The sequence below is a fragment of the Motacilla alba genome, chromosome 15 (genome assembly GCF_015832195.1).
Source record: "Motacilla alba alba isolate MOTALB_02 chromosome 15, Motacilla_alba_V1.0_pri, whole genome shotgun sequence".
NCBI lineage: Eukaryota > Metazoa > Chordata > Aves > Passeriformes > Motacillidae > Motacilla > Motacilla alba.
In genome coordinates this window covers 12866872-12890605 of record NC_052030.1, presented here as the reverse complement: position 1 = coordinate 12890605, position 23734 = coordinate 12866872, and the positions used below count along the sequence as shown (strand labels likewise).

The 23734-nt window shown below is 48.4% G+C and overlaps 1 protein-coding gene across 3 annotated transcripts in view; it reads right to left on the bottom strand.

Moving 5' to 3' along the window:
• The window catches only part of TMEM132C (transmembrane protein 132C), a 172423-nt gene that overhangs the window by 48488 nt on the left and 100201 nt on the right, over positions 1-23734 (bottom strand). For all 3 annotated transcript variants that reach the window (XM_038152356.1, XM_038152357.1, XM_038152358.1), the window contains exon 3: positions 23253-23399. In XM_038152356.1, the coding sequence (XP_038008284.1) occupies positions 23253-23399 (147 nt within the window). The remainder of the gene's footprint in view (positions 1-23252; positions 23400-23734) is intronic.

Below are 23734 nucleotides of genomic sequence, written 5' to 3'. Positions count from 1 at the left end.
AAACAAGTTGTAATTTTCACAATGAAAAACACTTTGTTTTTCAGAGAAAAGTAAGTTGTGGGGCAAAAGCTGCTTGGTGTTAGGGTGGATTAACAAAGAAGTCAGTGTGCATAGTGAATGAAGGCACTGCCACAGGATGGGGATGGGGAGCAGGACGGGGATCCAGGTCTGGACTCTGTTTGTGAGGAGAAGTCCTGGATCTTTGCTCCTTGGCATTTGGATCCAACCCTGCTGTTGAACAGAATGGAAAGGCAGGAAAATACAGAAGGTATTTGCCATGGCAGAAAATCTGTCTGTAAGCAAAATGTTCAGCCAGGTTTGCAGGAGGCTGCAGCTCCTTGCGGACACTGCACTGGGGTGGGAGCGTTTGTGCTCGCAGCTGCAAGGCTCCAGCCCAGAGCTGACAGTGCCACGGCTCCCCAGGCAGGCTCAGACACTCCTGTGTGCTGCCAGCCACAGGGAGAGAGAGCAACGTGTCCTCAGCACCTCAACAAGACAGATGAAGGAGACATGATCCTAATGGAAAATGGCCTGGGAGGAAAGCAAGTGCCTCCTCGAGTGACACGACACTCGCGGATAAAGAGCAGCTCTGAAGAGATGCCCCTGACATCTGTGCTTCTGTCCACATCTGGCTTTCCCCTACAGCACCTCAATTAGGAAATTGCCATGTCTAATTTGTTGGGAAGCCTCAGTTTCAAATGTGCTAAATCAGGCAAAGCAAGGAAGCACAACGGGCTTGGATGGGGCTTTTGAGAGATGTGCTTCACACAGGTGACTTTCCATTGCTAGGAAAACAATTTCATCTTCTCCTGACCCCCAGGAAGAGGGCAGGAGTGCTAGGGGGAACCACAGGCTCCAGGATATCAGAATGCTCTGTAAACAACAGCAAGATTTCTACTGCAGAAAGTAATAAACGAGAGCCTAGCACAGAATCCCTCCATGCAGCACAGAATTACACATTTGCCTCACTGCCCAGAGCAAAGATTTCTAACTCTGCTGTGATTTTTTTCCAAGCAATCATTGCTGCCTTTTTATGCCCTTCTTTCTATGCCTTTTTGCACCAGATGAGTCAAAACAGGTTTCCATGTAATTATACAAATGACATTTAGGGGACACCGTCCAAAAAAAAAGGAAAAAAGATTCTAAAGAACACAAGCTTTCCCTTTGTTATTGAAATCCTCAACAATATTAGTCACCACTCCTGCTCTCTGATGGCTTTGAACACTCTGTTTGATCACAGGTAGGACTGCACTGATGGAAGTCCAGCTTTCCAAGGCTCTGGGGAAATACAGAGCCAAAATCAGAAGCTCCTCTGGACCTTTCAGTTGCATTTCCACCTTTGCCTGCAAGGTAAGAAATTTTCTTACACTTGTTAATTGTTCCTGCAGGAGAGCAGCAGCAGCAGCAGCGACTGCACAGCTGTGTGAATGCCACGTGAGTGACAATTCCTAAAGACAAGCACTCAGGATGTGTCAGCCCAGGCTGTGCCCTGCTCCCATCTGAGCAGCCAGTGGCAAACACAGCTGCGGGCAGAGCAAACCCAAGAACGCTCTCATGGGGTCTTGTTTGACACAGCAGCCTTGCAATATGGAAAAAAAGGCTGAACAGGGGCGAGGATGATGCCAGCCAAGCAGATGGGGTGTTCTTGGGAATTAACAGCACCAATATAGAGAGGGGTTTGCCCCTTGCAGCCTCCTCCCAGCTCAGATCCTCCATCCGGTTTGGTTTTCCTGGGGTAGCAGCCTGTCAGCTGCCCTGCCTTCAGAGCCACTAGAAAAGGAGTGAATCATACACACTACTGCTCCCCTCAGTGTGCAGGATCCTTCAAACACAGAAACAGAGTGTGCAGCAAACACCCATCCTTCCCTTAAACACACAGAGTGTGCAGCAAACACCCATCCTTCCCTTAAACACAGAAACAGAGTGTGCAGCAAACACCCATCCTTCCCTTAAACACACAGAGTGTGCAGCAAACACCCATCCTTCCTTAAACACACAAACAGAGTGTGCAGCAAACACCCATCCTTCCCTTAAACACACAGAGTGTGCAGCAAACAACCCAGCCAGTAAAACCTGTGTCAATGCCTCTCCAAACTCCGGGGCTGCTCAGCGAGTGCTGTTCCCCTGTGCCTGAGCAATCAGCATGGTGACAGCCCCGAGCCACGCTCCTGTGACACTTTGGGCCTGACCTTCCCTTGGCTCCAGTCACTCGTGGTTCTGCTTTTGATTTTGATGGCAGCGGGGCCACTGCTCCAGTGTCACCTCTCCTGTACCCCCAGGAGCTCTCTCCAGCAGCACTGTCAGCTCAGAGAAGGCAGGACAATTTGAAAGTATTTCCTGAAGCCCAAGGCAAACCAAGAGATGACCTTTTCCACCAGCAGAGAGCTGCTGCCAGGCTGCTATTGAATATTCCACCAGCTGCACTGCTCTGCTCCCACAGCTGGCCTGGCTGCCCTGCAGGAGGGCTGGGTCTCCTTCTGCTGTCCCTCTCCTCACCCTGGCTCCCAGAGTGGCTCTCCTCTGCGGCACACCTTTGTCACTGCCCTCACCCAGAGCAGCCCTGGGCTGTGCCACCGCTTGTCGCCAGGCTGCAAAGGCCAGCACAGGACACAGGAACTCTCTCTCTGCTCGGGGATTGTTTCAACAGAAACAAACCCTTCCCCTTCCAGGCACTCCGAGCTGTGGCTGAGCTCTGCTAAGCTCTGTCTGCACGGAGCACACGGAACTGGCAAACGCAGGGCACAAATCTCTGCACATACCCTGCTGGGGCTGGCTGCAGAACGCACAGTTTGTACCAGGGAGAGAGAGGATTCTCCCACTCCAGATGGGAGAATCTCCACAGTCTGTTACACATCCCAAACGTGCTCACATCTACATGACAGTCAATCAAAAAGCTTTTTGGAAACGGACAAATATTTCCTAATAATTTTTAGCAGCATTGCCAACTCTTCCAAGAATTACTTTTCGCTAGGAAGTTGGCTGGATTTTTTGCAGATAGGCTATCTGTGCTACCCAGTTATTTCTATAAAGAGACTTGGCCTTTAGGACTAATTTAAAGGGTTTCCCAAAGCAGATGGAGCTTTTTGAATATAGAAAAAGGGATTTACAGCATTACCAAGCTCCAAGTACTCAATCATAAAGACAAAATTATGCCTAAGGCAAGTAAGAAATGCTTTAGGCTATCAGAGATTGTCTCTTCATCCTAGTAGATGACACCTAGTGTAAATTGACATTATTTCCTGACATCAGTGGATTTTTATTCAATTCCTCTTGTTGATGATGTGGTTCACAGATCACCAACAAGACACTAAATGTCTTGGTGAAGAGGACAGAGAAAGGGAAGAGAAAAACCAGAGAATGTCTAAACTGGCTGTATTAAATTAGTGTAGAGTACTCCCATGTTCTACCTGTGCCAGCAGACACAAAAAAGGAGCTTCTGGAATCACTGATGTCATTTACTGGCAAGCACAAAACCTTCTGTGACAAGCCAAAGGCTGAGGACGTGGACCTTGTGAATGAAATGCTCTGTGCACAGGGGAAGTGACACAGACACAGGCAAGCAGGCTGGACAGGCTGAACTTGCCCAGCTGAGATTGCATCTGCTCCCCTTCCCACCCCAGTTCCCAAATCCTCCACCAGGTTCACGTCACCCTCTGCCAGCCAAGCTCCTGTGACACCAGCCACAGAGCCTGGGCAGGGGACACTGCCACAGGGGATCCACACCACATCTCCTGTACTGATCAGCCCTCTCCCTTGCTCGCTGCCCCCTGCTCTCCCCCCTCCCGAGCTCTGGAAACTGGGAAGAGGCAGCTCCACGAGCTGCTGGCTTCTGGAAGGTCCCTGTGGTGTCCAGACCTGTGTCCAAGCCCTTTGTGGGGCCACGCAGTGGCTGTGTGATCTCACTCCAGCCATTTGTCTTCCCTGGCCTCCTGTTAAGCCTGTCAGGAGAACTGGCTCAATGCAAGAAAAGCAGGAGCTCCTTAAAAACGTATTGGAACATCTGAGCTGAATCTTCCTGGGGTGAAGAAGTTATAAAAAACGGCTCTGCTGTGAACTTTTGTTGTTTTAATTTTTTAAGATTTTTCTAAGCTTTCTAATATTTACATTCTTGTAACAAACTTTCTCACACAATTCTGTAAATAACTTATTGTTTTGCATTCTTTTATAGAAGAAAACAAGTTTAATGGACTGTCAGTTTGTCCAGTGTCATTGGAGAGGTGACACTGTCACCCTCCAATCCACTACCAGTTTTAAAAAACCATAAATGTTAAAGTCAGAAAATAAACTTCCCTTTTTCCTTCACCTTGAGAGCAGCATTGGCATGTCATCATTTCGTGTCCTATAATAACAAACTTTGAAGTATTAATTTGTTAGAGAGGCGGTGATTTCCCTCTCTGAACAATGGTGTGAAGCCTTGGAAGGCCAGTGCTGTGTGTTAGGAACACTTTCAGAGGTGTTGGTATGAAGGACTGGGTGATGCACAGTGTTTCAAGAACAAAGGAATGCTGCCCAAATAGCTGCTCCTCAGCAAGCTGAAGCTACAATTTAGATCCTGCACTGTATTTATCAATATTTTCATCCCAGCACAACAGAGCCCTCAGTGGTGCTGGACACTGCAGAGATGGTTTCACCCCACAGGAGGCTGTGCGAGCACACCCAGACTGAACAGACAAGTGTGAAAGGATGTCTGTCAGCTCATTGATGAACTGAAAACTGAGCTGCTCCAGATCCCACCTAACACCTGGACCCAGCCCCCTGCATGGCAAGGGCAGCCCCTTCCCTCCACACTCCCCAAAAAAGGAGCACAGAGATCTGGGCTGAACTGAACTCCACCTTCTCCATCCCTCTCTGGTGGCTTTGCTGCAAGGCTGCACTTGCACTTCCTTTTCCACGAGTACATTTCATTTTATTTGTCCCACATTGCTTCTCAGACTTTTGGGAAATTCCATAATACCCCACCAAAAGCTCCCAATAGCAGCCAGAATTGCTTTTATTGCTGTTTAACACAGTGCTGAATTTAAATGGCTAATGTATATGCCTCTCTCACACATGAGTACAAACTGCTGCACAGCAAAACTTTATTTTATCAAATTAAAATGCACTGTAACACGAATTTATTGTATCTTTGCTCATAAGTGGTTTTATGCATTTGATTTTTTTTTAGTCTTTTAGGGTTTTGGCAGTAGATGGAAAGCAATCAAAGTCCCATTTGAAGCAGCCGTGTAAGCAATTCTCATTTACAGAAGACAATGAAAAATTAATCTAAAATGAGTGTAACTAAGTTTTCATAGAAACAACAAAACCACTCAGACATTATCATTTTCAACAGCTGTTTACTGTCTTCATCTACAAAATCACCCGTCAGATTTTACTATTGCCTCCAGGGGGAAAGAAAGCCAACCCCAAGCGCCCCTGCGAGTTAATAAAATGCTCCACTTGTAACACAGATACTGAGGCTCCCTTTCTTTCAATTACAGCACTCAGCAGGCACGATGGAGGTGATGTTCAGCACCCCCCTCTCCTGCAGGTTTGAATTCTACATGATTAACTGCAGGGGAAGAAGTTCAGCCCTGGCTGTTGGGTAAGGCTGGGTGTTTTCCTCTCAGTCCTGCTCCTGTGCCAGTGGGCAAAGCGACATCTGTCACCCCTGGAGAGCTCCAGAACACAGCTTCCTGCCCATGAGATGCAAACAGGTGAAGGAGGGACAAGAGGGATGTCAGAGCTGGGGGTGCTCAGCCTGGAGAAAAGGAGACTCAGAGGTGACCCCATCACTCTCTGCAGCCTCCCGAAGGGTGGCTGTGCTGAGCTGGGGGGACTCAGAGGTGACCTTGTCACTCTCTGCAGCCTCCTGAAGGGTGGCTGTGCTGAGCTGGGGGGACTCAGAGGTGACCTTGTCACTCTCTGCAGCTCCTGAAGGGTGGCTGTGCTGAGCTGGGGTCGCTCTCTTTCTCCGGGCACCCACAGACAGAACAAGAGGACACAGTCTCAGGCTGTGCCAAGGGAGATCCAGGCTGGAATTGAGGAGGAAGTTTTTCACAGAAAGAGTGGGCAAACACTGGAATCATCTGCCCGGGGAGTGGTGGAGTCACCGTCCCTGGATGTGTTTAAAAACAGACTGGATGTGGCACTTGGCCATGATCTGGTTGAGGTGTTAGAACATGGCTTGGACTCGATGATCTCAAAGGTCTCTTCCAACCCAGAAACTCTGGGATTCTGTGATTCTGTGAAGCACAGAGTGCTCTGGGGAGAGGGGGTTCCTGTCCCAGCACCAGCTTGTTTCAGCAGGGAGCTGGTGAGGAGTTTGTTCAGCTGGCAGGGCACGTGGTTCAGTCCACGTCATGCGTGTGATGGGAAGGTGCCAAACAAGCAGCAGAAGGAAACCAAAGGGCTCAGGGGCCGTGCTGCTGGCAGGCTGATCCCCTGGCATGGAATCACCAGGGGACAGCCCAGCCTGATGCTGATGGCTGGGCTGACCCAGCAAAGGCAGCAGACAGGAGAGGCAAACGCACAGCAGCTGAATTTATTGTCCTTCACTTGCAGATTCTCAGGCTGGATGCTCTCAAAGGCTGTCTCAAGTGCTGCTGCTGTCCCTAATTTCAGATTTAGGAGAGGGGAAGGAGTTAATTATTGAAGGGCAGTGGGATGCACAGCTCCTATTGACTTCCTTAATGGTGGTAAAATGTGCAAATCCTGTGGACTGTAGCTGAATTTAAATTACAATGATTACAAAATATAAAGCCTAAAAAAGAGGATTTATACACGAGCAGATTTAGCTGAGACACAGACTCCCTCAAGACCTACATTTTGTTTACATGCAAAGCAGACTGCGCCTCCTGAATGCCTAAATCCTGATGATGACAATTATTTATATATCTCACCACCCTCCTGACGGGGCTCTGAGCCATCATTCCTGCTGCTAAATGCCCTGGGGAGCATCTGCTGGTTATGGGTTCATCCCTATTTCCTGGCCATTGTCCAGCAAACCACTTTCAGTGTGTAAAGAGCCCTGCTGCCTTCAGAGGGGCTGCTCAAATGAGGCACAAGCCCGCGAGGACGCGTTGCTTGAACAGATCCATAACATCAACAGCAATGGCAATACATTTCTCTGGCCGCTTTCAGACAGGATTCCCATGCACAGCACAGAACTGTTAACCTATTTCGTGTCACCAGAGCTGGGGGACAGAGAAATGAAGTGACTTGCCCAAGGTCATGCAGGAGTTCATGGGAGAAATGAGGACACAAACAATACCCGTGTTTAAACCGAGTCCTGAGGAGTTTGCAGAGCTCTGCCCACTGTGTGAGGGAGGCTTTGAGTGCTCTGACACTGGAATAAAGGAAATCAGTGACTTGTACAGCAGGAGCCAAATATTTTAAAAATGATTTGCATCTACTCTCATGTTAACTAGTCCAGATCCACCTCACCCAGAAAGGCCAATGACTGCTTAATTAATGTCAAAGCTAAGAAACCATGAAACTGAGGCTGTTCTACACTCCTGATCCAGCTGCAGGAATAAACCCTAACACCAGCCATTATTCTGAATTCCTTTAGAACAATCAACACGCAGTTACTCATAATGGAATAAAAAAAAATGCAGTGCTATCTTTAACCAAAAACTAGCAGCCACTGCTCAGCACAAGCCTGCCTTTCCCTGCAGCCCCATGTAGAGCAAGGTCCTGCATCTCCTCTCTTCCTCCATCTCAATCTGCACACAAATTTGCACCAGGAGGTCCCCACTATGTATGCTACCATTTTACACCTCGCTTTTTGGCTCTATTTAAAGAAATTTACTTTGCTTTCACGTTTAAGTCTGTTGCAAGGCTCTCTCGTTGGGATGCAGGTGAAATTTCCAGAAGTACCTTGCTGCCACATTCCAAAGGGCTGGGGTAGCTCTGGGGTTTTCAAGAGCACAAGTTCCTTTCAGACTCTGATTGCTTTCAAATGCCTCTGCTTTCTCCCAGGCACTGGGAATTCGAGGCCCCAGAAGTTCTGAAAACTCCAATAGGTGTCGGGCTGTTGAAATAGCTGCTTTTTTTAAATTTAGGTACTACAAACTACAGTCATCCAAGTATTTATGCATTGCTTCACTTGGCACTGCAAAGCCTAAGTGAAACAGATGGCCAGCTCAGGTTTCCAAAAGTGACTCAGATACTCAGGAGCCCAACTCACACAGGAAGTCAATACCAGTTAATCTTCCAAATGTCAAATGGCACTTTTGGAAATAGCACTTTCCATTACCAGCAAGGACCTGAAAGTCTGTGCTTTTTAAATGTTTGCTTTGTACCAAGCAATACCCCAGGCTCCACCTGTCTGTCTTTTCGTGTTCAAAGGACAAGTGAGCACTTGGTAATGCACTTTGTGCAGGCAAATCAGCCAGTCCTGCAGCACTGTGGCTTTCCTCCCCCAAAGGACACTTCCAGGCAGCAAGCTAAAGGTGGGGAGGAGAGAACTGAAGACCCTCAGAATTAGCAGCACAGCCTTCCCCTGCTTGCCACAGCTTTGGCAGTGAAGTGCAGAGACTGAAAGCACCCCACACCAGAGCTCTGACCTTTGGGGTCCCATCAGAGCACAGCAGAAATGTAAGGTTGGGCTGCAAAAACAGGCCTACAATGACACCAGGGCATCGACCCAGGGGCATGGCTGAGGTTTCTCTGCAGCCCATGACAAACCAGGCAGCCCTTGACAGCCATGACAAACCAGCCAGCCCATGAGAAACCTCTGAGCCCATGACAAACCAGCCAGCCCATGACAAACATCCCAGCCCATGACAGCCATGACAAACCAGGCAGCCCATGACAAACCTCTGAGCCCATGACAAACCAACCAGCCCATGACAAACCTCCCATTCCATGACAAACCAGCCAGCCCATAACACCCATGACAAAACAACCAGCCCATGACAAACCTCTGAGCCCATGACAAATCTCCCAGCCCATGACAAACCAGCCAGCCCATGACAAACCTCCCATTCCATGACAAACCTCATAGCCCACGACAAACCAGGCAGCCCATGACACCTATGACAAACCAACCAGCCCATGACACCCATGACAAACCAGCCAGCCCAAGACAAACCTCCCATTCCATGACAAACCAGCCAGCCCATGACAAACCAGCCAGCCCACAACAAACCAGCCAGCCCATGACACCCATGACAAACCAGCCAGCCCACAACAAACCAGCCAGCCCATGACACCCATGACAAACCAGCCAGCCCATGACAAACCTCCCATTCCATGACAAACCAGCCAGCCCATGACACCCATGACAAAACAACCAGCCCATGACAAACCTCTGAGCCCATGACAAACCAGCCAGCCCATGACAAACCTCCCATTCCATGACAAACCAGGCAGCCCATGACACTCATGACAAACCAGCCAGCCCATGACAAACCAGCCAGCCCATGACAAACCTCCCATTCCATGACAAACCAGCCAGCTCTCCTCCATCCAGCCCCAGAGCACAGGCAGCTTTCTGGGCATGGCTGCACAGAGTGCCCGGGGTTAAAGTGAATGTTCTGGATTTGGGAGATCAACCACCTCCCCCTTCTGACCCAACAGACCTGAGCTGGCCCAGGCCAAAGCTCTGCTTGTGGTGGGGACTTCCCAGGCAGCAGCAATTCCATGATCAGAGGTCACCTGAGAAACCTGCAGCATATTTCTGCTGCAAACAGGTAATTAATCAGATCAATGTCCTTCCCAGAAATTGACTGGAACTGAGGGGGAACTGAGCTGAGTGCTTCTGGTATTTTTAACCTGGCATGTCAAGCAGAGGAATAAGGGCCATTATCTCCAGTATGTATCTTAGGAGAGGGAGAAATTAGGGAGGTGATTTCTACCCACATCAGTAAGTCTCAGAGCAGAATGACAGATGAATGTGGAAACTGGCTCAGAGAAGAGACGAGAGGGACACCAGTCCTACAAAGACTTTGAAGGTTAACTTTATGCACCTTTAGGAAACTCTGGGAAAGCCTGCAAGTTCCAGACTTGCCAAGCTGGAGTTTCCAGGTATCAGCAGGAACAGCCTGGGGGTCAGATATCTGCGTATCTTGGACAAATGTCAAAATGCTGTCACTGACTGAGGGCAGTATGGGAACTGTGTCTATAGCCTGGTGAGTAGGAATGCACAGAAGGAAGCCAACACCAGGAACTGCATACTGCACACTATAAAATTATAAGTGCATAGATCTCCCTCTAATAACTTCAATCTTTAGTCTTTGTTTAGCACTCTGCTGTTTCCAGTACAAAGAAATAACTTTGTGGCATTAGCCCCAGGAGAAATGTGACTTTCCTTAGAAAAAGAACAACCATTATCCTTTTGTATTCTCTTTGAAGAGCAGTAATTTCAATACTTTCTTTTAAAATTTAAGTTACGAGTACTTAGCAAAGAGAGAATGACTGTTGACATATCTTTCCTGCATCTAATAATCTCTTCCTTTCACTTAAACTATCTTTTTTCCCTGTAGAGGATTATTATCATTGAGCTCCTTGGAGTCTGACAATAATTGAGATGTTTTGGCTATTGGAGTCAGAAGCACTAAGATTTTAAAAAGAGCAATACAGAGACATGGAAGAAGGAAGATGAAATGCCCAAATCACCTACACTTGATTAAATTGAGAGACAGAAAACTTCTAAAGGCTCGGGAGAGGCTTGGTCTCTTCACTTCCATCCTACCCAGAGCCCTTCCCCTCACAGCACTCCTGCCAAGCCTGACCACCTGGTGCCCCAGCTGATCAGCCCCCTGCTTCTTGTTCTTCTTCAGGTCCTGGCTGCTGGGACAAGGGACACAGGCCCTGGTAGCCACGCACAGCTCAGGGCTAAGCTGCACAGCCTCTGAGCTCTGCAAGAGCCTCGGGATGTGAAGCCCCAGCTCTGCACACAGGGCTCACAGCAGGTCTGCACCATGAGGAACGTGGGCAGGCTGCAGCCAGGGCTCCTTGAGCTCCAGAACCAGTGGTGCTCCATGTCCTGATCCCATAACCACTCCATAACCAGTGCTCCAGAGCTGCTCCTGATCCCTGATCCCATAACCACCCCATAACCAGTGCTCCAGAGCTGCTCCTGATCCCTGATCCCATAACCACCCCATAACCAGTGCTCCAGAGCTGCTCCTGATCCCATAACCACCCCATAACCAGTGCTCCAGAGCTGCTCCTTATCCCTGATCCCATAACCACCCCAATACCATTGCTCCAGAGCTGCTCCTGATCCCATAACCACCCCATAACCAGCGCTCCAGAGCTGCTCCTGATCCCATAACCACCCCATAACCAGTGCTCCAGAGCTGCTCCTTATCCCTGATCCCATAACCACCCCATAACCAGTGCTCCAGAGCTGCTCCTTGTCCTGATCCCATAACCACCCCATAACCAGTGCTCCAGAGCTGCTCCTGATCCCATAACCACCCCATAACCAGTGCTCCAGAGCTGCTCCTTGTCCTTATCCCATAACCATCCCATAACCAGTGCTCCAGAGCTGCTCCTGATCCCATAACCACCCCATAACCAGTGCTCCAGAGCTGCTCCTGATCCCATAACCACCCCATAACCAGTGCTCCAGAGCTGCTCCTTGTCCTGATCCCATAACCACCCCATAACCAGTGCTCCAGAGCTGCTCCTGATCCCATAACCACCCCATAACCAGTGCTCCAGAGCTGCTCCTTATCCCTGATCCCATAACCACCCATAACCAGTGCTCCAGAGCTGCTCCTTATCCCTGATCCCATAACCACCCCATAACCATTGCTCCAGAGCTGCTCCTGATCCCATAACCACCCCATAACCAGTACTCCAGAGCTGCTCCTTGCCCTTCATCCCTCACACTCACCCGCGCTCATCCTCTCTCCCCAGGGTGTCTCCGCCAGAATTTTGGCTGCCAGTCTCTGGTAAAAAACCAGCAGCACTGCCCCTCTGAGAGGGTGGAAACCAAAAGGGGCGTCCAAGGGCCACAGCTGTGCTCTGTACCTGAGGAACCAGGGAGTTCTGCTGCTGGGAAGAGGGAGGTGGCCCCAGGGCAGCACAGACCAGGCTGGGGTCCCACAAAAAGGAGCTGGGGGCCACAATCAGCTAAAAGCTCCTGAATGTCAGGGGCCAGACATTCTTCAATGCCTTGGAAAATTCCATCTTCTCAATGCCTTGGAAAATTCCATCTTTCCCTGCTGAAGGTGAAGAAGCAGCAGCAGCTATAAAACAGAAGGGTTTACACACTGTCCTGGGGCTGATTTCAGCAATATCTGGAATAGGTAGAATAAAAAAGCTAAAGAGAGTAGGAGCTGTTAACAATTAGTGACTAATTACATGTGTAGATGCTTAAATAGCAGCATTTCCAAATCTTGGAGCGTACATACTGTAAATCTTTCATGTAAAGGATTTGCAGAGAAAGGAATCCTCAAACCCTCTTTAACATCTTCAGTGGAACAAAAGATCTTTCTGTACACTCTCTGACATTACTCAGGAAACAGCAAATTATCTGATTCAATTGGCTCATGAGTAAAAGAGCACACAGCAATTAACTCCTTAGAAACCAAATCCCCCTTTGAGAGGATTTATTGTATAAAAAATACTAAATACATGATAAAATAAGAGATGCAGGAATTTAGAACTAAGCACAGTCAAATATAAGACAATGTAAGAAAAAATGTAAGATGGAAAAGAAAAATAGTCTTAAATGCAAGAAAAAATTCTCATGCAGGGCTGAGCTACTCAGCATCATTAACATTACAAAGGGATGAATCTCCAACAATCTCAGTGATCTGAACAGATAAGTTACCCACCACAGTCCACAAAAGACATGGCTTCAAAGTGGGCAGGATTAATGGTCTTGCTTCCTGGCAAAATGAAGTCATGCTTGTGTATTTGTGAATGATTTTCCAGAAGGCAGGAACAGCTATAATGGAGCCTGGTAAATACTTCAGCCAGCTGCTCACTCCACACGGGCTGGGGTTGATCTTGAGAGTGCCACTGAAACTAAAACTCTGCTCTGTGTCTCTCATGTGCACAGGGAACTGGAAACTGGAAACACACGGAAAAGATGGCAAATAATAAAGAATGGAAATGATTTATTGTGCTGTGGTGGTTAAAGCATATCAACATGGGATCTGTGGGCGATGCCCAAACTCTGGGGCCTGGAAGGACTCTCCTGCTCGTGCACATCCATGGTGTGCCCTTGCTCCAGGGTCAGTGTGTGACCCAAATTCAAGGTCCCACAAACACAGAGATGTTAAAGCTGATGGACATTCTTCCCTACAGTTCACTGAAGGCTGAATCAAGCTCCAAATTACAAACTTGGTTACTTCTTTCTGTCTTCATGGCTGGGTCTTGACTCCTGCTGCCTATTGCAGACACACCTCTTCAAAATCAGTTGCTGAGGTCAGAGCAAAGCCAGGGAAATCAGGAATGCCCTGGGAGCAGATGGTGGTGAGGAGCTCACACCTTCCCAACTTTTAAGAAGTCAGAGCCTATCTATGCACAACACATAAAAGCCACTTGCCCTCGATGTCCTGGCCTTGCTCTAAACACACTCTGTTCTACAACTCTGGGGATCTTGTGGGATTTTTTTGTTTAATAAACTCATTAATGTGTGATCCACAGTGAACCTCAACAAATCTCTACTGATCTGCATCACTGAGGGACGTGGCAATTGTATCATGTTTGATGACTTTGTGTTTCATCTCACCTCAGCAGCTCTACCAGCCCCAGAAACACTGAAGAGAACAGGAGAGGCTGCCTGTCAAAATAATTAACACAGCTGTAATTAACAGAACATGGCAGCAATCCCCTTCTTGGGTGGTTCTGGGAGTAATGTCAGCAAAAGCTGAGCTTCTGGCCAGTTCTGAGTGATCAAGTCCCCTGCCCTTACCACGACATTTCCAGGTTAACTTTTCCAGGAGTTCTGTTGGGAATTTCCCCTGCATTTAAACAATGCTTATCTGTAACGTACAGGAGTTTAACAGCTGGTGAGGAAATCACAGCAGGCATAGCCAAGCTGTGGAACTGCACACATGCAGACAGCCAAACATCCCCAGCAATGAACAGATTCAGCTTTTAAATATTCCTTACCAGCCTCATCAAATCTCTGGGCATTTCTCAAGACAAAAATTGACAAATAGCATCTCCAAGTGGAGAGCCTCACCACGCTCCTGCACTCTCTCAGGCATGGCAAAAAACGCCACAGGAAATGAGAATCACAAGCAATTAAAGCCTCCAAACCCAAGTGAACAATTGCTAAACTAACCAGAGAGATCCTGCTCCTTTGGGGATTGTCAGTGGTACTTGCTGAGCTCTGATTTGGCTGAAACCTTGTTCTAGTGGAGTGCAGCCTGCAGATCATACACATCACAGATTTCTTGTGCTCAGTACATCCCAGTGAATGAACTCCAGGCCACAGAGACACTGAATTCTGGCTAAGAGAACAGATGGAAACACTGAAATCCAGCACTGGCCCATCAGTACTGCTTTGGTGGACAGGACACTTTGCTTTCCAAACCATCTGATGGCATTGCTAAATATGCCAGTCTCATTAAAAATACTTGAAATAGGGAGGAATTCAGTGTCTGAGGTCACTCGAGTGCTCTGGCAGAGTCATTATTGAATTTCTACCAGTGTGATTACAAAGAGTGCGTGCTCAGTCCATTAATCTGCAGCGTGCAAACCAAAAATCAATGGGGGGCTACTTCAAACTCCTTTTTGTAATAATTACCATCATGTATAAGAGGGTGTACACGTGGGAGGGGAGTGTGGAAGCTGTTGTCACAGCCCTGGATGGAAAAGAGATCTGAGCTGTACACCAGAGAGGAGAAAAGAGAGAAAAGTCAGAATTTATTCTAAACTTGGGCTGAAATTCTGTCAGCAAAGGAAATTTTGCCATTTGCTTCAGTGAAGACAAGGTTTCTTCCCTGGAAACTGAACTGGGACTGAACTTCCTGGCAAGCCATCAGGAATTCAGCACCGGTCAATCCAAAAGCCTCTCTCCAAGAAACACCTCAGTTTCTTTAACAAACTCACTTCTCCAGGAGATTCCTGGCACATTGGTAATGGAGTCACAGCGAAGTTGTAGGAGTTTTTTTGTGAATGACCAGGGACAAACCCCTCTACATTGTCCCAGTGGGTCTGGACTGATTTAAACTAGTCCTTGACACTCCTCATCCTGAGCCTTCAGAGCAACAGGGACTCATCAGATTTTTCCAAGAAAAACTATTGACTCGCCTTGCTTAAGGAGAAAGTGCATCAAAACACATCAGCAGCTTTTGTACCATACTGCTACTGCCATTCCATTCTCCATTCCTTATTTTAAAGCTCTGCAAAAGGATGTGCTTACAGACCTCGACTGTCCAGAACAGCTACTCAAAGAAACAGGAGTCCAGGGACTTATTTAGCCAGGGTTTGACCTTTTTTTGAGGAATTCACACATTTGCCACCTTTCAGAAGAGCAGCCAGGCTCTACCTTGTTAAGCTTTCAGGCAATGCAGAGAATCCTCCAAACATTTCCTATGTCCCCTCCAAGCCACCAGCTGATGAACACAGCTCAACTCGGAGCAGGTGATTTGTACAAGCCCTTGACACAATGCAAGACAGATCCAACACTGATTTACACTTCAGGGACTGCGGCTGCACAGCTCTGAAAAGAAAAGGCTGCCTTTTAAAATGTCACTATTTGCTGATATTCACCACGAAGTGACAGTGAAAAAACCCAAGATCTTCTGTCATTCCCAGAACGTGCCATAGCAGAGGCCTCCCTGCAGCCTGAGCTGGAGATAAATTATGATTTGCAAATGATGACTTATAGAAGCCAACAGAGTAACTCCTCTCTCAGTGCAATGATCTCTGACACAAGACAGCTCCTTAAACTACAGGAGTTGCCTTTTCTGTAACAGGCCAAGATTTTGACTTCCTAGGCTTGTTAAAGGCCATGTACTATCCCTGCTCTGGTGTGTACAACGTGCAGGGGGAGCTGGTGGAATCCATCCCCACAGAAGGTCAGAAGCCAGGGGTTCTGCTGGGCTGTGCTCTGTCCTGCTGGAACTCCACTGAGTGCTGTGTCTGCTAGCAGAGCTCCCAGGCTGGGAGTGTCTGAGGGCAATGCTGCTGCTGCTCCCTGCAGTCTGGGGCACCTCTAGTGAACACCTGCCCCTTCCTATTCTGCAACAAATTCCTGTTTTCCCTGTGCCAGCCTGCAGAGGATCCATTCAGCCATCTGCAGGCAGAGACAGAGAATCACCCAGGTTTGGGGTGTGATTTTTATTGTGTGCCACATCCTGGGACCCTGCTGCAGGGGGACAGCACTCAGCAGTGCAGGGGACACTTACAAAAGTCCTGGAGTGCTGTAGGACAGAACCCAGCAATTCCCAACATCCCTCTGCAAAGACAACTGCAGAGCAGGGTTTTCTATGCCTGAGATGGGAGAGAACCAGAGGAGCAAACACGCCTGGAGGGATGCACCAACATCACCTGGCACATCAGCCCCTCAAACCAGCACAGCCCAAAATCCCCCCAGGCAGCACCTACCAACTGGCTTTCTAACCATGCTTGCTAAACTTGTGTGATTCACAACAAGGACTCTGCATTTTTGTAATAATTTTCCACCTGTTCCATAGAGCAGTCCCTGTTATTATATAACAAAAGAAATAGAGATTTTTATCAGTACTCTAAACAGGCAGTAACACATCAAACCAAAGTAACTTTGATTGCAAGAGTAAATCTCAGTAAGCCAGTGCAGAAACAAATGGTTCAGCTGTCCAATATATTATATTTTGTGTGAGGAATGGAAAGGTTTCAGATAAATGATGGTAGTTCACCACTGTTAGCTGGTCAGCTGTGACTGATCTGACAGAGACATGAGATGGAAAAAATATTTTAAATAATCTAATTGTCTTTTGTGATATTGTAGCCAGCTTTCCAGAGGTCTCTCCTCACCAGTTTTGAGTGTCTTTAGCTCAGAGGAGTTTTGTTATTACAAAATTCCTCAAGCACAGAGGGCTTACATGTGTAAGAAACATATTTCAATTCGCTTCACTGAACACTTACAAAGTTCTTATTCACTTTATTCTTGAAAGGTTTGGCTTTTGGCACTTTTTCCTAAATTTCCTCCATTCTTTAGTGCCTGACTGATTTATTTTGTGCGCTGTGACAGTTCCAGGGGAAAGCAGAGTTGCTTGGCAGCGTGATGGGGTATTGCTGAACTCAGCTGTTTGTGGCTCTCAGCAGATGTTTCTGCTTCAAAGGCAGGGGGAGAAAAAAACACACACTCACAAATCCCTCCTCCCCAATCCTGCATCTTTTGTCTCTTATCTTCCACTGCCTCCAAATCACAAGGCTCTGTCACAATAAGCTTGGCCATGCAAGCAGTGTCACACAGCAATAAGGGCTGACCTCGCCCCAGAGCAGAGTGCAGAGAGGAAATGAGCAGAAGGTCACACCAGGGATGGGCTGCATCACAAGAGGATTCTCGGGCAGAACTTCACTGTGAGTCACAGGTTACTGCAATGGGCACTGCTGTGTGCCAGGGGCCAGAAGGCAGCAGGGTGGCCCAGTGGGACTGGCAGCTTCTCCTCCTGCGTACTCCAGGAGCGCCTCAGAACATCTTCCCAAGCCCAAGGGAAAGCTGAAAGGCAGACTGAGTGTTTGCAGGTCGCTCTTGAGAAATGATTACCTTGTCAAGAGAGTCAGGAAATCCTCTGACCCTGGGCATCAGGAGTTACAGTTGTTATTGAACCTGTCCATCAATCTGGATGGATGGAGAGCTGTTGTCCCTTTATTCCATGACTGCACATCCATTCTGTTTGTGTGGGCTCTGCTCTATTTACATTATAATGAAATAAAACAATTCATCCAACCTGCCTGGAAAGCAGGGCAGGCACGGGCTGCAGCTCTCAGCAGGGCTGGGTTGCTGCAGGCATTGACTGAGCCTCCAGCATTTGGTTTTGATAAGCATGTAAAAAGCTTTTCCAAACGATACAAATTTGCTGTGCAAACAGATTTGATGTTTTCATTTGGGCAAGAGATATGTGAAGAACGACCTTTCTCTTGGAGCTTCAGCCCTGCTGCTTCTCAGCAGACCCAGGAACTCCAAAGTAGATAACAAAAAAAAAGAACAATTATTGCAACTGAAAGTTCTGTAGAGATCATGGCTAGATCTCTAATGCATTTTCTTATCTCATCTCTGCTAATTAATTTCTTCTCTTAGATAAAAAATCTCATGGGCATGCCTTACTCCTTGGCTAATACTATTTAAAGTTATGTATGAAGATTACCGGAGTATTTTATGAATGGTCAGAGCTCAGTCTAACAGTGGTTCTGTTGAAATCCAACAAGGAAATTCCTCCATCTTTCATCCTCCATCCTCCGTCCTTCGTCTTCCATCCTCCATCCTCCCTCCTCCATCCTTCCTTCTCCATTCTCCATCCTCCATCCTTCCTCCTCCAACCTCTGTCCTCCATCCTCCATCCTCCACCCTCCACCCTCCATCCTCCGTACTTCATCCTCTGTCCTTCATGCTCCATCTTCCCTCCTCCTCCTGGCTCAGGCCTTTGATGAGCACTGCTGCCATCCAAAGCAGCAGAAGAGGAGCCATGTGAAAGGCTCCTTTGGGAAGGCACCTTCCACCCCCAGCCTTGTGTGCCCCGGAGCAGACACTGTCCCAGCCCAGCTGGCTGCTCCCCTGGCTGTGTGCAGCTGCCCAGCGCGTCCTGGCACCTCCCCTGCCTGCTGGACACATCTGTGCCCTGACGTGACCTGCAGCAGGCATCCTACCAAAGAGAAACCTCCCAGAGCACAGACAGCTTGTCTGGAGACGAGATGAGAAAGCAGGGAGGGGGAGGATGGCTGAAGCAGCAGGTGAAGGCTCGGCTGGAGCTCCTGCAGCAGCTCTGGACAGCCACACGCGCGTTCCCAGTGGCACTGGAAGCACACAGATGCTCAGCACAAGAATGACTCGTGCTGGAAGCTCCCAGGGCTGCTCCAGCCACTTGCCAGCAGCCCAGAAGGCTGCACTGAAATGTGCACAATGCTGCAAACAAGGGGCCAGAATCACAGAATTATTGAGGTTGGAAGACTTTAATAAGGTCGTTGAGTCCAACCATCCTCCCAGCACTGCCAAGCCCATTACCAGAGCCCATCCCCAAGCACCACATCCACTTGTTTTCCAGACACTCCAGGGTCACCCTCCCTGGGCAGCCTGTTCCAGTGCCTGACAACCCTTTCAGTGGTGAGTTTTTCCTCGTATCCAATCCAAACCTCCCATGGTGCAATTTGAGGCATCTCCTCTTGCCCCACCTGAGCACACACCCGGCTCATGTTCAGCCAGCTGCCAGCCAACACCTCCAGGCTCTTCTCCCGGTTTTCCCTTGAATTATGGAGGCTTCATTCTGCTCAGCTGAGGGCATTTAGCACCTTTTCCTCATCCTTTGTCACAGCGTTTCCCCCCACATCCAGTGGAGATTCTCCTGAGCTCCCCTTTTGTTCATGTATCTATATACAATGCCTGCTCATATGTGGATTTCTTGTAGATGAATGGAAATTGTTTCTGTTTCTGGTTTAATGGAGTAAGACATCCATCGCCGGTGCCTTCCTCCCAAAGCACCTCTGCAGTTTGTACAGCTCAGTCCCTGCAGACACAGGTGTGACCTCCTGCAGACACGCACAATCTCCCAAGCACCTACAGCAGTGGCATGTGCCACCTCAGCTCTGCTCCTGCCTCAATTATCAGCCAAAAGGATAAACAACGGGCATGAAAAACCCCTGACCCACAAGCACTAAACCTCTGAATCCTTGTGAGAACCGTGCTCTCTGCCTGGGCTGCAGGGTTTTGAGGTCAGCAGGCACCACTGCCACTCTGCTGAGCTCTGCAAACCACTCTGACCCAAAACTGCCAGGCCAGGGTGACCCAGATTCTGAAATAATTAATAACATCTTCCCTGCTCATAATGTGTGACTCCTCTTGTCTGTTCACATCCTGGGCACAGGCTGGCTGTGTTCTGCTACAGGCAGACACTCTCCACATGGCTCACACTTTTTCAAGCCTGACTCATGCTGTACATACACACTTTACTTTTGTTTTTCAATCACAAGGGAATTGATTTCACTGACATCCCTTGGCAGCATATGGTGCTAGCAGACAGAGCAGGGATCTGCACAGAATTGCAGCGGCTTTGTTGCTTTCCTCCACGTGCTAATGATACCAAACACAGCCTGGTAATGTAATTACTGTTTCCATGGGCATGCAGAGACACCCAGACAGGGCTCAAAACCAGCCACAACAAGCCCAGCCCAACAGAACCCGCACATGAGAGGGAGTCAGTGGCTGTGACACGGCCTGAAACATCAGCACAACATCTGGAAGCACTCCTCCCCAGCCTGCCTCTGTATCAGACAGATGGCTGCAGAGCCCTAAGCCCACAGGCCTCTCCAAAGGTTCCAGGCCAAGAGGATGAAGTGCTCCATCACAGCAGTTTTCCATGCTGTCAGTGTTTCTGAGTCTCTCTGCTCTGTCACACTCTGTGTGCCTGGCTGGCAGAAATGCCAGCGCTGGGCGACTCCAGCCCCCACGAAGGGCACAAATGCCAGCCCGAGAGCAGCTTGTTCCAGGACAGCCCAGGTTTGCAGCAGCAGGAGGAGCTAGGCCTAGATCAGACTCAGCTACAGGATGCTCTGGTGCTTTGGCTTTGGCACAGAAGCCAGCCTAAGGAATCCCCTGCTCCCTCCCTGCTCCTCACCCCCAGGCCGGCAGCAAGCCAGCAGCCAGAGCTCTGCTACACTAGAGTTTGGTACCTTAAAAAACAACCACCACAAATGGCCTTGCTCTGCCTTGGAACAGCTCTCCTGCCCCGTGGGGCAGTCCAGAATAAACCACCCAGACAGCAGGAGCCCTTCCACTAAATAAATAAACTACCCAGAGCCCTTCCACTGGGGCTGCTCTCAGGCGAGTGTGGCACCTCACAAACCACACGAGCCTTAGGCTGGACCAAACCAGGCAACACTGGGAGATGGAACTGGTTCCAGGACCAACCAAAAATATCCTTTTTTGTCTAGCCCAAGCACACACGGCAAACCTCCAGAAGCCACAAAGGAAAACAAGCAACCAAGCAGTTGTCTAAGCCTTGTTTTCACTAATCACCACTGTTGTTATCCTCATCAATAGCGACTCGAGTCTCAGCAGAAACTGCATTATGAGGCACACAAACATCGCTGATTTCAAGCTGCTGGCAGTCACTTGCCATAGTTGCAAAGACTTTTTGAATAATTTTAAACTAAACTCTGCCTCCTGGCTTGAGCACCACAAAGTATTTCTTAAAAAAGTAAAGAAGCATGACCCACTTAAATTCTCCAAAGGTAATGTAAACAATTACTGATGTGATGTATCTAAAATATCTCTTGTGTTCTATTATTTATTTAATGTGAAAGGTGTATTAGCTGCTGCTGCATTCAGACTCAAACTGCTTCTTTCAAAGTGCTTACAGTGTAATTATACCCACACACTAATGACAGAGAAACGTGCAAGAAAGGGAAAGCTGGAAACAAAAATCAGTGTTTTTATTGAGTGTGGGCACTTGTCCCTAGGGGCGTGAAGGGAAAGGAGTGCAATGGTTCTCCATGGTGCAGCAGGGAGATTTCTGAGCAAACACAGTGGAAAACTCCTTCTACTACACAAATTAACCAACATGTTTGTGAGCTGGCTGAGCTTGCTGCAGGGAGGATGAGGCAGCGCTGGTGCTGGCACTCCAGAGCTGCTCCTCACACCCGTGCTGACCTCAGTACAGACCTGCACATCCCTCTGAACCCACCCTGCTGAACCAGCCTGGGAGAGCTGCTGGCAGCACAGGAAATTCCCATTAGGGACTCACAATCCTCCACCTAATTAAATTAGCCTAATGGAGGGTTTGTGCTCTGTGCAGAGGGCTCCAAGTGACACCCAGAGCCTCGGCAATGCCCACTGCACCGTGTGCTGCCCCTCAGCTTTCCCTACCCAGCTCCTCCCTGCACACAAACATTTCACTCAAACCAAGGCTCATCATGCTTTCAGAAGACAGCAACTATTTACATGCACAAATGAGAGAGGCATTAATTAAAACATTGAGTTTTATTTGCATAATTAGTGCCAAAAATATTTTTATGGGTTAATTAGACTTCATGCAAATTGGATCGAGGAGATTTAATTTGGGGTTTGATAACCTGACTATTATAGTTCTGCAGTTGCAAATCTGCTCAGAGCTGCATGCTGTTCTACAGCTACGTCCTCCCTTTCAAACTGGTTTAATTTTCACTCCTGGCAGCCTCAAATGATGCATTTTTCCTTTCCTTTTGCCAGTCCTGAGACAGGTTGACCCTGTTTAGATGCCAGGTACCCACTAAAGCAGCTCCATCTCTCCCTTCCTCAGCTGGACAGGGAGGAAAAGACAGAATGAGAGGCTCAGGGTGGAGATAAAGACAGGGAGGGATCAGGCACCAAGGGGAAATATATATTATATTAAAAATGCTATATTGAAACTACACTAAAAGAACAGGGAGAAAGGATCCATCAGAAGGCTGGGCAGGAACAGAAAGGAATGAATAACAAAGGCTGTGACTGAGCAGAGCCTGAGCCAGCTGCATCCTTGATTGGTCATTCATTAGAAACACCTCCATGGACCAACCAAGGCAGCACCTGCTGCATCCCACAGCAGCAGAGAGTTCTTGTTTGCATTTCCTTCCTGAGGCTGCTCAGCTTCTCAGGAGACAAAAATCCTGGCAAAAGGATTTTCATAAAATATGTCAGTGACAGGCAGGCACCCAGCAGGCCAGAGGAACCTCCAGGTGTGGAAGAATCCCCAGTTTGCTGCAGAGGATAATTCTGTGTTACCCACTGGGGGTTTGAATTGCCCTGCACAGTGGCCCACGGGAAGAACTCAGTGCTTGCTCAATGAACCAGCCCCCGAGGCTGTGCTCTGCTCAGAGAAACAAGGTCAAAACTACCAAGGCAGAAAAAGCAAAGGTTCTGTAAAACCCTTTGAATTAAGAATATCCATACTGCTGCCAAAATGACACCACCCCCCAGCTCCACCGTAGGTGTATTCTATTAATTTTTTCCTTTGAACTGATGAGTTTTATTACCCGTTGTAGGTCAGCAGATGGTACCACAGCTACCCTGAGTGTCTCCACATTTCCAGGCTGCAGGTTTAATAGCTGTGAGCAGTGCTGATATGAGCCTTATGTCTTTCAAGCCCTGAACGGTATCGTGGACATAAATGAGTTTAATGTGCCGAGAAGATGAGGTTTCATACCTGTTCCTTGAACTTGGGGCTATCCTCTGACAAAGGACCGTGGTGGTGGAGTGCTTCCCACCATTGCCCACCTCCTGCTTCACGTCCCACTGCCGGGGGTCGCTCGTCCTCGCGCCGAGAATGTTCACACCCTTCTTCACCTTTGCCCTGTGGGAAACAGCAACGGGGAAAGGTTTACAAGCCTCATTCGGGGACCTCTGGGTGCAGCTCAGGCACGGGAAGCTCAGCAGAGCAGTCTGAAGGGAAGTGTCAGATGTGCTTCTAATCCAGCAGTAAGCAGCAGGGTGATATCGTGAATGCAGACCTGAGGCAGCATCACGATTTTTGGACAGGGCCTTTCTATGTTCTGCTGGAGTCAGGGGTCAAACTGAACCTGTACAAAAACCTGCACTCAAGGTTCTTTATTCAGACAATATTTTTTTTCCCAAAGAGAAGCCTGTCCCAACACAGAGGACTCTGGCATGTTTGTCTGTATCAAGATA